The sequence below is a fragment of the Lepidochelys kempii genome, chromosome 11, assembly GCF_965140265.1.
Source record: "Lepidochelys kempii isolate rLepKem1 chromosome 11, rLepKem1.hap2, whole genome shotgun sequence".
In the NCBI taxonomy this organism is placed as follows: Eukaryota; Metazoa; Chordata; order Testudines; family Cheloniidae; genus Lepidochelys; species Lepidochelys kempii.
This window is the reverse complement of record NC_133266.1, coordinates 21,558,258-21,576,100: the sequence shown is the minus strand read 5'-3', so window position 1 is coordinate 21,576,100 and position 17,843 is coordinate 21,558,258. Positions and strand designations below refer to the sequence as shown.

The 17,843-nt window shown below is 39.4% G+C and overlaps 1 protein-coding gene across 12 annotated transcripts in view; it reads left to right on the top strand.

Annotated features, from left to right (window-relative positions):
* The window catches only part of LRP1B (LDL receptor related protein 1B), a 1,327,274-nt gene that overhangs the window by 738,844 nt on the left and 570,587 nt on the right, over positions 1-17,843 (top strand). For all 12 annotated transcript variants that reach the window (XM_073305381.1, XM_073305383.1, XM_073305382.1 and 9 more), the window contains one exon: positions 16,694-16,816. In XM_073305381.1, coding sequence (XP_073161482.1) covers positions 16,694-16,816 — 123 coding nt within the window. The remainder of the gene's footprint in view (positions 1-16,693; positions 16,817-17,843) is intronic.

Here is a 17,843-nt window from a genome sequence, read left to right as displayed (position 1 = left end):
AGGAATGATACATCTTATTGAGCAACTGTCATATCAGGATTTAATCGTCACAGCGACCAATGTAATTGGCAGTTTTTCTGGTTCACCTTTGAGCTTCTCAAGGAGAACTAATGATACAAAAGAACTGCCTTTCCACCTTAGTTTCTGTTTGTCATATATAACTATCGAACTACGAAAAAAATGACTGTAGATACTTTGGTTCATCTGCCAGGGAATGCCATTTGTCGAAAGGTAGATAAAGGTTAAATCAGTGCCAAGATTTTTGTCAGCTTCTATTATATCCACTTCTCATTAACTACAATGCCCAAAATCTTACTGTAACACTAATCTGAATTTGGAAGCTTTTTTTCTTTTTCCTATGTTGTCAGCCATCTGGATGCCTTTAATATTGTAGGTGTGATAAAAGATTTCCATACGAACTAAATAAGGCAGATATCCTTTAATAATTATAATACAAGCAAATCTGTTGGTTCAGGGATAGTTTTTATTGTCAATGAACTAGCTTATTTTACCTGCTCTTTTTTCTCATGATTGATTTATTATTTATAATCCAATTTTCTAATTATTTTATTTCCCAGTGTAACACTAAGACAATCCTTGATTGTCATAATCAGTCAGAGCAGAAAGATATTCCCTAATTTGAGTACATAAATCTGGACAAACCTAATTTAATTTTGGAAATTTAGGTTTTTATCAGACAGATTTCAGAACAATATCTCTTGACATTAGAGTGTAAAATTATAACCGTTATCATGACATAAAAGAAAGACTAAAAGTAATCAACCTTCTTTGAGTAGCTATTCATATTCATACTTTGGGTTTTGTGCTGCGTAGTGGTGCCTAATGGCAGAATGGTCTCCAAAGAGTGTCCGTTAAAGCATTCCTCCCACCTCCTTTCTTGGTATAAGCATGGCAAATTATAAAGCTGTTATAGCCCACCATCAATTCCACCTGTGGCAAAAGATGGCACTGTTTGTGCAGGATTTGATGGATGACAAAAGAAGATTGTCAAATGAGATCCTAATAGAGGATCAAAATATGGCACTTTATCAGGGCTTTGTTTGATGCCTTGGACTCTTCTTCTAAAGCTTTCTGTAGTTTCTGTGAGGAGACATGCTTGGCCTCGCTCCTCTCCTCTGGCATTGAATACTAGAATCAAAGTGGAAGTTCTCCCCATCAAAGGAGATAGTGTTTTCACTGACAAGAAAGATGAGTTGCTAGAAAAGCTGGAGACAAGATTGATGGCCCACTCTTTGGATTTGATTTCTTTCAGCAGGAGACTTTTTCTAATCCTTCTTTCTGTTATCATGGTAGTATTCTCTTGGTAGTATTCTCTTCTATCATGGTAGTAATCTTCCTTGGATTATTTCTTGTCAAATGAAAAATGTCAACAACAGCGGCAGCAGGCTGTCTTTCTATATGTCTTACCACCTCTCTGTAGTAGTGATTCATTTGAGAAAGCAGGGTATTTTTGTTTATATATTTAGACGATTGGCTGTTGAATGCTACAAGGAATCTATTAAGCCATATTGATTTTACATTCACCCTTTTTTTCAGACCTATGACTACTTCTGAATGTCATACAGTTGAATCTCCATACAACTCAGATAATTTTATTCATAGGCTCCATATTGGACTCAGTAGCAGGGAAAGCCTTTGTACCAGAGGATAGATTTCTTTCAAAAAATAGTGCAGTATGTTTTAAATTTTCAAATATGTCAAATTCAGAAGGTAATTTTTTTTCTCAGTCTCATGGGTCTCATTTGTACATCTCAGAATGAGGTCAGTGCAGCATTGGATGTCTCAGGTCTACAGACCAGATCTGGACAATCTTCAAATATTAGTCAACATGCTTTGAAACATTCTGAACTCATTGACATGGTGGTCAGTCAGAGATAGTGTTCTCACAGGTGTCCAGTTCAACTCCCCTTCATTATAGGTAAGGATAACTTCAGATGAATCAAGCAATGGTTGGAGGGTGCATCTGAGTCATCTAACAGTTCAAGTTTACTGAGCTTCTCAAGAGCAATGTTTGAACTTCAGCATGTTGGAGTTAAGAGCTATTTGTCTGTCCCTCAGATTATTCCCCACTCACTTGCATGGGAGGATTGTGCAATGGCCAATACATTCATTATGTATTATATCAATCAATGTGGCTGCTCACTGCTCTGCTATTCACAGAGGCAATCAGACTATAGGACTGTTGCATTCTCCACAGCATTTATACAATGGCTCTCCACTAAGTAGAAGAGAACAATATGATTGCAGATAATCTTAGCGGGGACAATTCCAGAAAGTGGTGTTTGAAATGGTGCAAATTCATGGGTTGGATGCAGGAAAAAATGATTCTCTTCTATAAGCTTCCATAGTTTCTGGTTTGTAATATGTAATGCATTTAAAAATTGAGTGGTTATCTAAATCAATGGTTCTCAACCCGGGGTACACAAAGGTCTTCAAAAGGGTACATCAACTCATCTAGATATTTGCTTAGCTTTACAACAGGCTATATAAAAAGCACGAGCAAAGTCAGTACAAACTAAAATTTCACACAGACAAAATGAGAAAGTAAGCAATTTTCAGTAATAGTGTGCTGTGATACTTTTGTATTTTTATGTCTGATTTTATAAGCAGTAGCTTTTAAATGAGGTGAAACTTGGGGTACATAAGAAAAATCAGAGTTCTGAAAGGGGTACAATAGTCTGGAAAGATTGAGAACCTCTGATCTAAATCATCTTTGAAAGTTCATTTGGCAGATATCTAATCTTAGCATACTTTCATTCATAGTAGATCACTATTCACCCATGATATGGTTAAGAAGTTTATGAAGGGGTTATCAAATATGTATCACCTTTGAGAAATCCTGTCCCTCCTTGGGATCTTAATTTGATCCTATCTACACTCATGAAACCACCTTTAGAATCATTGGCTAAATTTTCTTTTTATTATTTATCTTTCAAGACAGCATTCATTAGTGCCATAATATCAGCCAGAAAGATGAATGAATTAAATGCCTTGATGTCTGACCTGCCATTTACATCTTTTCATAAAGATAAGGTGGATCTTAGACCTGATCCCACGTTTTTGCCAAAAGTGGTTTCTGAATTTCACATCAATCAGACAATTATTCAGCCAGTATTTTTTTCCCAAATCCACATACTAATAAGGCGGGATCTGTTTTACATACTTTGGATTCAAGAAGAGCTCTTGCGTATTATTTGCATAGAACTAAAAGTTTTTGAAAATAATCTAAATTATTTGTGTTTTATGCTAAGAATCACATGGGTTATATTGTGTACTTCCAGACTATTTCTAGATGGATTAAAACAATGTATTAGTAATGTTACATGTTAGCAGAAGTTCTTGTACCTACAACAGTACGATCTCATTACACCAGAGCTGTGGCAGCATCTTTTGCTTGCCTTAAGCAAATCACAGTTACTGAAATTTTCAGGGCTTTAACTTAGAGTTCTGTGCATACTTTTACTGAACATTATTCTCTTGATTTGGCTTCAAGGGCTGATGGTAGATTTGGTGGAGTAGTGCATTGCTTTCTCTTTAATTAGGACTCTATTCCCTGCTCCAGCTTATTTCCAATCCTGTTTATCACACTACCAACAAGTGTGAATATATAAAGCCACTCAAAGAAATGAATGTTACTTACTTGTAACCAGAGTTCTTCGAGATGGGTCTGCATATTCACATTTCCTGTCCTCCTTCCCCTTTTTTTTCAGAATCTTTTTGTTCTGTATCTCTGGTTTGGCAGTGGAAGGAACTGAGATGATGGAGGGCGCTGCACAGTGTCCCGTCCAACTTCACCTCATGTATCACCGGTACTACAGGCAATTAGATATTCCAGAGATCTTTTTGTTTCAGAGGAGCCGGAGTCTCCACTACTTGCTAATACTGCACACTTGCCCGCTCCAAGATTGTCTGCGTCACTGAGGCCACATCTCTCACAGAGGCCTCTTACCTCTCAAACACCTACTATTCAGGAAGAACATTTATCTCCATCTTCATTATGTAGATCTTCTCTGGACTATATTGAGGATGATTACACTGGTTCTCAGATTTCTGTCCAGGAATCCCCTGTCAATTGTACCAGAGACTATTCACCTGGCAGCTACACTGAGAGAAAAACTTTGAAAAAAAAAATCTTGAGCATAATGTCATTAGTCTGAACAACAATGGATGCCCCCTACCTTATGGGCCCCTTTAATGGCTTTATTGAGATATCTGGGCTCTCTATCACCAAGAGTTCTTGAGGACTCTGAGTTTCTCTCATAGAGAGCATACAGAGAGAAATTAACCTAACTCACTAGAGGAGATTTCTGAGGAGCAAGAGGCAAGAACTGGTAATATTTCATCATTGTCACCAGATGAGGCTGTAATGCCTCTACCAGCCTCTATAAGTGAAGATTTCAAGCAGTTTTAGGATCTAATGAAATGTATTGCAGACATGCTTCAGATTTTGTTAGAGGAGGACTAGGAATCTCATCATAAACTTCTGGACATTCTACACACAACAGCTTCTGCATGTGTGGCTCTTCCTGTGAATGAGGCTCTATTAGAACTGCTAAGACCATCTGTGAGACTCCTACTTGTAATGCTGAAAAAAAAGTTCTGTTTAACCAAAAACTTGGTCTTGTTATTTTCATACCCTGCACTGAATTCTTTGATTGTAGAGAAAGTTAATGAGCATAGTAGACAACCATGCGAAATTCACTACTTATAGTGAGGACCAAAAGCAGCTCAGTCTCTTCTGTCACAAGAGTTGCTCCTCAGCCATCTTACAATTCAGCATCGCAGATCACCAAGCTTTCATGTCAAATATGACCACACTAATATAGTAAATGTAGTAGTTTTATTGAACATTTACCAAAGGAATATTGCAAGCAATTTAAAGTCATCATAACCAAAAGCAGTTTCTGCTTTTGGCAAGAAACTCATCCCAGGCCTCCTTAGATTCTGCTGACACGTAGCTTGGTCCACCATAATAGTAATATGATGAGCATGTTGGCCCCAGTTTTCCGGTTTCCCAGGGGAAGTACAGAGCAGTGTTAAGCCAACCCAGAACAACACATTTCAGTTAACAATGCAAAATGTGGTAGTTTGAAGTCGCATCATGTTGGAGTAATATGATGCCATCAGTTTCTCAGCTTTCATTGCGAGTGTGTGTGTGTGTGTGTGTGTATACATATATAATTTTATATAATATAAAGTTGATTATATTACATACATACATACATAAATACATACATACATATGGATTAAAAAGAAGGATTTGGTTTTCTCAACAATGGAATGCTATTCCTTGAAGGAGGAATACTGGGAAGAGATGGAGCCCACCTGATGAAGAAGGGGAACAGCATCTTTGGACACCGACTTGTAAGAGAGGCTTTAAACTAGGTTCAAAGGGGGCAGGTGATAAAAGCCCACATTTACTCCTTCTCCTAGCACAGGAAATAGGGGTCACCAAATGAAATTAATAGGCAGCAGGTTTAAAATAAAAGGCAATATTTCTTCACTCTATACAATTCAATCTGTGGAACTCTTTCAGAGGATGTTGTGGAGGCCAAGACTATAACAGAGTTAAAAAAAAAAAACTAGGTAAATTCATGAAGAATAGCTCCATCGATGGCTTTTTGCCAGGATAGGCAGGGATGCAAAACCATGTTCTGAAGTGACCCTAGCCTCTCTTTGCCACTTGATGATTACCTGTTCTGTTCATTCCCTCTGAAGCAACTGGCATGGGCTACTGTCAGAAGACAGGATACTGGGCTAGATGAACCATTGGTCTGACCCAGTATGGCCATGCTTATGTTTTTATGTAAGCATTAAAAGGTGCCCTTGACAGAGGGCTGGAAGTTGGGGGAGGAGAGTGAAACAGTACAATAGAGTCATAGGAGAAAGAAAGGGGGGGAATACAGTTGGGGAATCTGCTCAACAGCTTACATTTCTATACAAAAATGCAAGGAGTATAGGGAATAAACAAAAAGAACTAGACGTCTTTGTATGCAAGCACATTTTTGACATATTTGGCATTACAGAGATTTGGTGGGATAAATCTCATAACTGGAATACTGATATACAGGAGTATAGCCTGTTCAGAAGGTAAAAGGAGGAGTTTGTTGCATTGTACATCAAGAATGTATTCAGTTGTTTTGAGGTTCAGAAGGAAGTGAGTAGCAGAGCACTTGAAAGTCACTGGATGAAGATAAGGGGGGGGGGAATAGGGAGAATGGCATGGCAGTGATCTACTATAGATCATCAAATCAGAGGAGCAGGTGGATGAGGCATTTCTAGAAGAAATAACAGAAATACCCAAAACACAAGACCAGGTAATAATGGGAGACTTTAATTTCCTGGATATCTGTTGGAAAAGTAATATACAAAACACAATCTCCAGTACATTCTTAGAATGTGTTGGTGACAACTTCTTGTTTCAGAAGTTGGAGGAAGTAACTGGAAGTAGGGGAGAGTGACATTTTAAATTTGATTTGGATTAATAGGTAGGAACTGATTTCAAATCTGAAGATAGAAGGCAACTTGGGTTGAAGTGATCATGAAATGATAGATTTCATGATTCTAAACCAAGGAAGGAGTAAGAGCCACAGATGAAGAATGATGGACTTCAAAAAAGCTGTCTTTAACAAACTCAAGTAACTGGGAGGTAAAGTCCCTTGGGAAGAAAAAATATAAGGGAAAAAGGAGATCTGAAGAGGTGGATGTCCCTCAAAAAGAGTATTAAAGGCATAACAACACACTATTCTAATGTGAAAGAAAGGTAGGAAGAATAACAAGAAACCAGTATGGCTGTACCAGGTTTTTAATGAGGTGAAAATCTAAAAGGAAGCGTACAGAAAGTAGAAACATGGACAGATTGTTAATGATGACTACAAGAGATATAAAAGGCAATAAGAAGAGGTTTTATAAATACATTAGGTGTAAGAGAAAGACAAAAGGAAAGTGTAGGCCCAATACTTAGTGGGGAAGGAGAGCTAATAAATGACACCGAGAAGGCTGAAATGTTCAATGTCTATTTTACTTCAGTCGTCACTAAAAATGTTAATGGTGACCAGCTGCTTAATGCAATTAATATTGACAACAAGGAGGAAGGAACACAAGCCAAAATAGGGAAAGAACTGGTTAAAGAATATTTAGATAAGTTATATGTATTCAAGGTGTATTCCTGATTAAATTCACCCTAGAGCACTTGAGAAACTAACTGAAACAATTTTGGAGCCGTATGCTTATAAAATTTGCAAATGACACCAAGCAGGGAAGGACTGCAAGAACTTTGGAGGACAAGATTAGAATTCCAAATGACCTGAAAGCAAGATGAAATTCTATAAAGACAAGTGCAAAGTATTTCACTTAAGAAGGAAAAATTAAATGCACAAATACAAAATGCAGAATAATGAGCTACGCAGTAACACTGCTGAAAAGCATTTGGGGTTATAGTGGATCACGAATTGAGCATGAGCCAAAAATGTGATGCAGTTGTGAAAAAGGCTAATATCATTCAGAGATGTATTAAAAGGAGTGTCATATGTAAGGCACAGGAGATAATTGTTATGCTCTACTCAGCTCCAGTTCCACCTCAGCTAGAGTATTGTGTTCAATTTTGGGTGCCACACTTCAGGAAATATGTGGGTAAATTGGAGAAAGTCCAGAAGAGAGTATCAAAAATGATAAAAGGTTTAGAAAATGTGACATGTGAGCAAAGATTTAAAAAAAACAGACATGATTATTTTTGAGAAAAGGAGACTCATGTGGGTACCTGATAACAGTCATCAAATATGGTAAGGGCGGTTACAAAGGGAAAGATGGTGATTGTTCTCCTTGTTTTGCAGCAAGGGACATTTAGTTTGGATATTAGGAAAAAACTTTTCTAACTATAAGAATAGTTAAGTGCTGGAATAGGTTACAAAGGAAGATTGTGGAAGCCCTGTAATTGGAAGTTTTTAACAACAGGTTGCACAAACATCTGTCAGGGATGGTCTAGGTATACTTTGGTCCTGGCTCAGCACAAAGGGATGAGCTAGGTGACGTTTTGAGGTCCCTTCCAGCCATACATTTCTATAGTTATGACCCTAAATACCTAAAATGGAACATTTTATTTCAGGTCAACATGAATCTCTCTGCATTTTCCTGAGTGATGGAGGTGGCTCATGAGAGTTGCAGTTCTAGGGGCATCATGGGGGCCCAGATCCAAAGCTGGGCTATGTCTGCCAGGACTTCAAGGTGCAGAGAATCCTCCAGCAATGACCCGTGCCTCATGCTGCAGGGGAAGGCGAAAAACCCCCAGGGCCTCTGCCAATGTGCCCTGGAGGAAAATTCCTTCCCAACCCCAAATATGGCGATCAGCTAAACCCTGAGCATGTGGGCAAGACTCACCAGCCAGGCACCCGGGAAAGAATTCTCTGTAGTAACTCAGATCCCACCCCATCTAAGATCCCATCACAGGCCATTGGGCATATCTACCGCTAATAGTCGAAGATCAATTAATTGCCAAAATTAGGCTATCCGATCATATCATCCCTTCCATAAACTTATCAAGCTTAGTCTTGAAGCCAGATATGTCTTTTGCCCCCACTGCTTCCCTTGGAAGGCTGTTCCAGAACTTCATTCCTCTGATGGTTAGAAACCTTCATCTAATTCCAAGTCTAAACTTCCTGATGGCCAGTTTATATCCATTTGTTCTTGTGTCCACATTGGTATTGAGCTTAAATAATTTTTTTCCCTTCATGGTATTTATCCCTCTGATATATTTATGGAGAGCAATCATAAAGAATGGAGGAGGAGAGATATTTTCAGTTTTCATATTGATCCCCATCTTTTCCAATCTAGCTAATAATTCTCCATGTGGAACCATATCAAATGCCTTTCTGAAATTGAGGTAAATTAGATCCACTGTGTTTCCTTTGTCTAAAAAAATCTGTTACATTCTCAAAGAAGGTGGTCAGGTTGGTTTGGCATGATCTACACTTTGTAAAACCATGTTGTATTTTGTCCCAATTACCATTGACCTCAATGTCCTTAACTACTTTCTCCTTCACATTTTTTTCCAAGACCTTGCATACTGCAGAGGTCAAACTAACAGGCCTGTAGTTGCCCAGATCACCGTTTTTTCCTTTCTTAAAAATAGGAACCATGTTAGCAATTCTCCAGCCATACGGTACAACCCCTGAGTTTACAGATTCATTAAAATTTTTTGCTAATGGGCTTGCCATTTCATGTGCCAGCTCCTTTAATATTCTTGGATGAAGATTATCTGGGCCCCCCGATTTAGTCCCATTAAGCTGTTTGAGTTTGGCTTCTACCTCGGATGTGGTAATATCTACCTCCATATCCTCCTTCCCATTTGCCGTCCTACCATTATCCCTAAGCTCCTCATTATCCTCATTAAAGACTGAGGCAAAGTATTTGTTTAGATATTGGGCCATGCCTAGATTATCCTTAACCTCCACTCTATCCTCAGTGTTTAGCAGTCCCATTTCTTCTTTCATTGTTTTCTTCTTATTTATATGGCTATAGAATCTTTAACTATTGGTTTTAATTCCCTTTGCAAGGTCCAACTCTACATGGCTTTTGGCCTTTCTCATTTTATCCCTACGTGTTCTGACCTTAATAAGGTAGCTTTCCTTGCTAAGCCCTCCCATCTTCCAGTCCTTGTAGGCTTTCTGCTTTTTCTTAATCACCTCTCTAAGGAGCTTGCTCATCCAGCTTGGTCTACAACGTCTGCCTATGAATTTTTTCTCCTTTCTTGGGATGCAGGCTTCTGATAGTTTCTTCAACTTTGACTTGAAGTAATTCCAGGCCTCCTCCACAAGATCCTTTAGATCCACAAGTTCTTCAGTCCAATCCACTTCCCTAACTAATTTCCTTAATTTTTTTAAGTTAGTTCTTTTGAAATCAAAAACCCTAGTCACAGATTTTTTCTGTTTATCCTTCCATTTAGTTTGAACTGAATTAGCTCATCATCACTCCAAGCAAGGTTGTCCCCTACAACCATTTCTTCTATGAGGTCCTCACTACTCACCAAAAGCAAATCTAAAATGGCATCCCCTCTTGTTGGTTCAGCAGCTACTTGGTGAAGGAATCCATCAGCTATCGCATCCAGGAAAATCTGAGCTCTTTTATTATGACTAGCACTTGTCCTCCAGTCTATATCTGGGAAGTTAGTCTCCCATGATCACACAATTCCCATTAGTATTTTCTTCATTAAAAACATTAAAGAGGTCTCTATCCATGTCCAGATCAGATCCCAGCAGTCTATCACACACCCCAAGCACTATCCCAGGGGAGGCTCTAGTAGCTTTCTTCCCCAATGTGATTTTTGCCCAGACAGACTTTGTCTTATCCATTCCATCACTTCTAATTTCTTTACAGTCTACCTCATCATTGCTATACAATGCTACTCCACCACCTTTGCCTTTATTTCTGTCTTTTCTAAACAGGACGTACTCTTCAATACCTGTAGTCCAGTCGTTATTACTATTCCCCCATGTTTCTGTTATCCCTATAATATCTGGTTTCACTTCTTGCACCAGTAGCTCTAGTTCCTCCATTTTGTTACCAAGGCTCCTTGCATTAGTGAACAAACAGCTTAATTTTTGCTGTTTGGCCTCGCTCACATTCTTTACCTGATTAGGCACAGACATTCTACTGCCAGTATCACCTATTAGCCTGGTATGTACACTACCCTTCCTCCTTATGTCCATTCTCCTACCCACAGCTGTATCCTTTCTTACTTCGTTTTCTTCCCTCTCAATTCAGCATGGAGATTACCTGGACATCTCCCAAACATCTCCCCCAGATTCCTAGTTTAAAGCTCTCTTGATCAGTTGTGCCATTCTCCATCCTACAAGTCTATTTCCCTCCTTACTCAGGTGAAGTCCATCCCCAGAGAACAGTCCTCTGTCCATGAATGCTTCCCAGTGGCCATACATTCCAAAGCCCTCCTTATAGCACCACTGCCTTAGCCATCTGTTGAGCATCATAATCTTGATGTTCCTGCTCTTAAAGAAACAGTTGAGGGACATAAATTTGATGCAGTGTATAATCAGACTTGAATAATTACTCCTTGTGGAATATTTCATACAGATATTTCAGCAGTTGACATTTTAGAACTTGTTTAACAGCTTTGTTTTTGTTTTTGTTTTATGTAATGTTCTTTCAGAATATAAACAGAAGTTTGCATGCAATACATACATATTTATTGACTAAAATATTTTATCCAACATCTTTAACAATTGTATAAACCTCAGTGGGACTATAGTCTTATTCTGTATACTTACATGTTTTTTATAGCATTCTTTTTTTCTGATCTAATATGATTAATTTCTTTAAAATGAATGTATATATGAAATAGTGTGCTACCCATTCATTATGTCACCCTTGCACTGCTTAAATAGACTAAGACACAGACAAATGGCTATTTATTCTTGTTGTGTATCTCCTGCTTAAATGCACAGTAAGCATAACATATATAGGTAGTACAATAGTTCTGAATACCAGTGGGTGATTTATACTGTAATCCCATCAGAAATGATAAACCATTCTTTCATAACTTTCCAGATAGCAAATAAAGGGTTCCACAATGATGGCCAGTACTAGATAGGAATGCCTACCCTGCTAGCTACATAAAAATTAGCACATTTAAACAGAAAAATTGTCCTCTCACTTGTTTTGCGTACCTATAGATGCCTCCAGGGATCTTAGCTTTTATTGCAAAAATTCAGGCACTGAGCGAGTTTAGGTGCTCATAGGATACAGCTGAGTGATGGTTTTCTGAATTTCATGTTTTCTGAATCCTACTGGGGCCTGATTCTGGAATTTAGTCACCTAAAGCGTCAGACACCTAAATCCTTTAGTGAATCTTGTTGTGGGTGCTGAAGTCCAATAATCTTTAGGTAGGCAAAACAAAGTGACATTCATAACTCCCCCCCCCCACACACACACACTCAGCTAACCCTGTAGGCATTTAAATCTCCAGAGTGCCCTAAATTTCCATCAGTGGGCATGTGCAAAGTTGCCTAAGTCCTGATGCCGCCATGTTGCTAATGAGGTGCTTGGAGCTCTCACACATGCTTAAGCCCTGCTGGGCTCTTCAAGGTACGTGTTCCTCATCTATCTTGTCTCCGGGGCCAGATCCAGAAGGCATGCTCAGGGCACACCTAACTTGAACAAAAGGCACCTGGGGTAAATAATCAGGAATTTTGGGCTGCCTGGCATTTGTGTGTCCAAAAATGTGCAGAAGCCCAGTGGGTAGAGCATGCCCCTGGAACATAGGGGAGCCAGGTTTGAATCCCTGTTTTGCATGCCTTAGAGCAGAGACTTGAGCCCAGATCTCCTACAAATTACCTGTGTATCCTAACCACCAGGGTATTCTGGGTTGCGGGTTCTTCTGTTGAAGCTGTTGCACTTTGTATAAATAACTAAATATTAATTGAAGCAGAAACGCTAATCTTACTCTCCCACATCCAATGTGAATGCCCTAGCCACAGGGCTGTAGAGTCAATCTCTCTTTTTGTCCCAAGATGTCCCAGGGCACCTAGGAGTTAGGCGATGTAACACTTAAGTCCCCTTTGTGAATCTAGCCCAATAGAATCTTCTTCCTACATGCTGACTTAATCTCTGAACATAAACAGCTCCCTGTAGTTCTGCACCTTTGCAATTAGCATTTGCAACCTCTCATGAGCAATAACTTGGACAAAATGTAGCATGGTTTCCTGAATGCAGATTTCAGAGTGTGTTTCTGCTACTTGTTTTCATTATTTGTGCTTATCCCTGGCCCTCTACCCCGACATACGCACAAATATCAGAGCATCTGCTACACTACATTCTAATATATATGAGATATCGACTATCTTAAATAAGCTTGTTAAGACATAAAATAAATTGTCTTAATGGGGTATAGTGCCTATTAGTTCCTAGGAAAGATGGGTTAGGGTTATCCAGGCAGGGAAAAAACCTAGAGGTAAAATTTTGAAGCCTAACAGGCAGATTTTAAAGGTATTTAGGCACCTAAAAGTTGGGAGTTAGTTGGCTAGGTGCTTTTGAAAATCCACCCACTAGGTACTTTTGACAATTCCATACATCTTTAGGTGACTTAACACCTTAAAAATCTGGCACCAAGTCACTTTTGAAAATGGTACTTAGGCTCCTATGTCTCCTAGATCCAAATCCACAAAGGGACTTTGGTATTACAGTGTCCTGGAAAATCACCGGAATTACAATGGGATTCACGGAGCCTGAGATAGGCGCTTAGGATCCCTATACAATGCATGGGGAGAAATAAGCACCTTAGAATGAGATTTGCAAAAGCTATTTTGCTAGGTGGGAGCCTCCTAAATTAGCCAGTGGGAGATGCTGACAAAAGAAGTGTGTCCTGTGCCCCTTCCCTCTTGCAGAGTCAGGGCATGTCTACACTAAAAACTTAAGTGGACCTAACATATGTTAGGCTGACTTACAGCCACTGCAGTAATTACTGCAGTAGTTCTCATTCAAACTACGCTTCTTCTGTATGTGGTACACGTCCTCACCAGGAGAGCTTCCACTGACTTAAGAGGGGCAGTGTGAGGGGGCTGAAAGACCAGGCTCTTAGCTCCCTGCCTGAAGCCCACCTGCCCCCTGGCTTGAAGCTCCCCACTGGGATCCTGTCTGCCCCTCCACCTTGGATCCCTTCCCCCCACCAGGAGCAGTGCAGCTGCCCCAACTGTTGGCTCTTTGCTCCAACAGAAAGCACAGCGGACACCTGGGAACCCAGTGTGGAGCTTCTGATGGAGAGCGGGGAGCCCAGGGAGCAGCCCGTCTGGGAGCAGGGACCCTGGGGGCAGCTCGGCTCTGAGTGGTATACAGGAAGCCCAGGCAGTAGCCCAGCTCTGAGCAGGAAGCCTGGGGAGCAGGCGGCAACCTGACTGGGAGCAGGGACCCGGAAGCATGGGTGATAGGTACCGACTCCATGGGTGCTCCGGGGCTGGAGCACACACTGGAAAAATGGTGGGTGCTTAACACCCACCAGCAGGCTCCCTGTCAACACATCTCCCTCCTCACAGCACCTCCTGCCCACCGGTGGGCCCCACTGATAAGTGCTTCCCCCTCCCTCCCAGTACCTACCGCCTGCCGTGGATCAGCTGTTTTGCAGTGTCAGGAAGTGCGGGGGAAGGCGCAAGTGTGCAGCGCGCTAGGTGGAGGGGGGTGGGAAGAAACAGGGCTGGGTGGGGCACTGGGGGAAGGGGTGGGGTGAAGTGGGGGTGGGGCCTGGGCAGAGCAGGGGTCGGAGAACCCTGCCACAGATTGGAAACTCAGTACCTTTGGCCTGGGAAGCCGACTTTGCAGACTGCCCACTGAGATGAGGCAGAGGCAATGCATGGGATTCCAGTGGCAGGGGAGGAAAAGCAGGAGTCTACAACTGTAGGGGTGAGGGGAAGAGGAGCTCATCTGGCAGACAGCCACCTGCTGCTGCTTCCCTCACCGGGCTGCAGGGTCACATGGTGTTTGTGGGGTGGAGGGGTTTGCCCCTCCTTGCTCCTCCTTGTGTATGCCCCTGGAATGGGGTATGGGGTATTCTAATGTGGGGCTCCCTCAGTCGCTCCTATTGAAGCTGTTGCACTTTGGATAAATAATTAATAATCATTCTTGAGAAAATTAAACTGTGGAAAAGGAGTGGAGTGGACATTGTTTTGTTTCCCTGTATGCTTCAGCCATCCTCACTGCACATAAGTGGAACACCATCCAGTGATGGTATATTTTGGTGGACAGGCTGCTCCCAATTAACCAGCTGTCATTAAAAGAGGAGATGATTTTCCAAATCTAAAATGACTTGAAGTGAAAAAAAAATGCTATTCTAAATAAGAATAAACAAATAAAATACATTCTGCATTTTATTATTTTTTCATTGTCTGTGTCTGATAAAATATTTTTTTGGAAAACCACTGTTAAACACTTCACACCTGGTTAAACACTATTTAGTCTCCTAGCAGTCACCAAATGTATCCTTATTTAGTGGAGTTTTGCTAATAGTGGACTAAAGGAGTGGAAGATTTGGAAATCCATAAAAGATTTGTACAAACCTGGATCATTGGTTATGGTCTCCCTACCCATGTGCATTACCAGCAACATCTGAAACCTAGCATTGCTTGAGCAGCAGCAGTCAAATGACAATGGCAGTGTCTGACTAAGTAATTAGGATGTGACTCATAGCCTACTAAAGTACTTAAGACTGGCTTCAATGGCTTTGAATCAGACCCTTGTAGTAGAGTATGTTGGAGAGTTGAGATGGTGGTTAGAGGGAATGTAGCAAGCATTGGCAGATTATAGAAACCCTGAGGCAAAATTTCCCCTTGTCTTAATGCTCTCCATACCTTAAAATAAATAAATAAAGTGGGATCTGATTTTTTTTTTCATTCCTCAAACACTCACATCCATCTGAGTGTCTATTCTGAGTGCATGAGGAATATAGGACCAAGACCTAGAAGTGTTTCAGTCTAATTCTAACTAAGCTTATGAAATTATTATAATGATTTTCTATTTAATGTCACTTCATGACAGGACAGAAAGTAACTTGTCAGTTTCTACTTTTTCATATGACAAAGGCATAAAATTCTGGCATAATAGTAATTTGTTCTTCAGAATTTAAAATTCATAGGCAGTAGCAAATTATGAGCATAACTCACATTAGAATACGTGAGTGCTTAACTCCCATTCACAACACTGAAAAGTATATCCTGATATATTTCAGCATTTCCTTTTCTTATTTATTCTCCATTATGAATTTATTGATTTTTCTATTTCTTTAGTTTTTCAGTTTTCAAACAGAGCTCTTGATATATAACTAAATGTGTAATTTATTTTGGCACATGAAAATGGTGACTGATCGCTTAGATAAAAAGCCAAACAGTACTATAAAGTATTATATATTTGGAACCAGGATCATGCAGTAATAGCAGGAAAACCATAGCCATCGCTGGAGACTGTTTTTTTAATGGTGGCAGTCCTGGTTGGAGGGAACAATATGATCCAAGCTTGATTACCTCTGAGTTCAGAAGTTAAGTGATGTTAAAGAGTTTATATAGGCTCATTGGCCTGTCTAGCTTTCACTTTCTTTCATTTCTAAGCTTTTGTAAGTGTGCCAAAGTAAATTTAGATTTGAGAATGATGAAAAGGATCCTAGTCTACTTTGGGTCAGTCAGTCTGAGTGCCAGACTACACTGTGAAAATTTGTGCATTTGAGTTAAATATTTATTGGTGATAAAATGATTTTGTACTGTGCATTTTCCTCATTATTCTCCACGTAATACTTCCAGCCTCTCAGGCCTGGGATATAATAACCTAGTCTGTCATTGTAGTCGCATTTTTGTGCTTGAGTCTTAGCTGCCAATATAGTTGAGATTTTTTCATTTTATGTTGTTGTCTATTTAAAAATAATGAAGGTCACTTTAATTTTTGAACTCACGTGTCTGTGTCCTGTAAAAATGCTAATATTTATTAAAGAGTGAGAGAGGACATTTGTGAACTGATATAATTTTTGTTGTCTATACCTGCAGGTTATACAATAACAGAAGAAGAACTACCACAATAACATGTCTCCTTGTAAATAAAAGCATATCTCAGTTAATTTTCTACATGCTCTTTTACATGGCTTTTGAGCTATTATGTCTTACGATTACTTTTTCTTTTTTAATTGCAGGTGACAATGCATGTCGTGTTAATAATGGAGGCTGCAGCACTCTTTGTTTAGCCATTCCCGGAGGCAGAGTTTGTGCCTGTGCTGATCATCAGCTCCTAGAGGAAAACAGTACAATGTGCATGAGTAAGATTTTCTTGAAGACTATCTGGGTATATATTACTGTTATGGGAGAGAAAAATCAAATCTGAAAAGTAAAAAAAATCTCCTAGAGGCTTTATTGCTGTTCAGCAATTTTACATTGGGCAAATAACTATTAATTGAATAAACTTGCTAATTGAGCACAGATAGTTAAAGCTTGAAGAGTGAAACAAAACTATTAAATGTGCAATATTTGAAGTTAAATGCATCTGAAAATATTCCATAGTGTCTAATATAATAGAGTACTCTGATGCTTCCAAAGACTTTTTGTTACGTTTCACGGACATCAAAATAAAAGTCATAATAAAAGCATATTAACTGGCTTCATGGCATTCACTGAAGTAAATATCTTGAAGAGAAATCAAGCATAGCAAATCCTCAAGTTGAAACTGTGAAAAATTGAAGCTGACATTTTATATGTAAGACAAAACCAGGGATAGAAGATGCACCAATCTCTGAATAGCTTAACCATCCTCTGGATGTCTTTTTTCAAATACTGCTGAAAAAAACATGGGCTTGTAACAAAATTAAACCTGCTACTCCAAAAATATTAATTCACCAGTGTAATATTGGTACTGTTGCAAATTTCTAGCTTTAGTATTTTGGAACATATTCCATTATAGAATATGCCATTTTTTTCTAAGAACATCTGTGATTAATTTTACTTATATTAAATATTTTGTCCATCATATTGAACATTCCCGAACTTCTTTAACTATAGCTGTACAAAATGAGAATGTCTCATTAATTCATGCATTACTCATATTTTCAATTAACAGCTTAATTTTTATTAACACTATCCAGGGTAGTTGTATATTCTCGGGACATAACTATTATGCAAAGTTTGAAAACATAGGCAGATGTGCACCAGTGCATACAAAGAGCTAGTCTGACTCATATTGCTCATTCAAAACTCACACTCACAATGAAGTCAATGTGAATTTTGTGTGAGCAATATGAGAGTGAGAGTTGGCCTATGGAGTACAGAAAATCATAATAATTGTATAAGGAA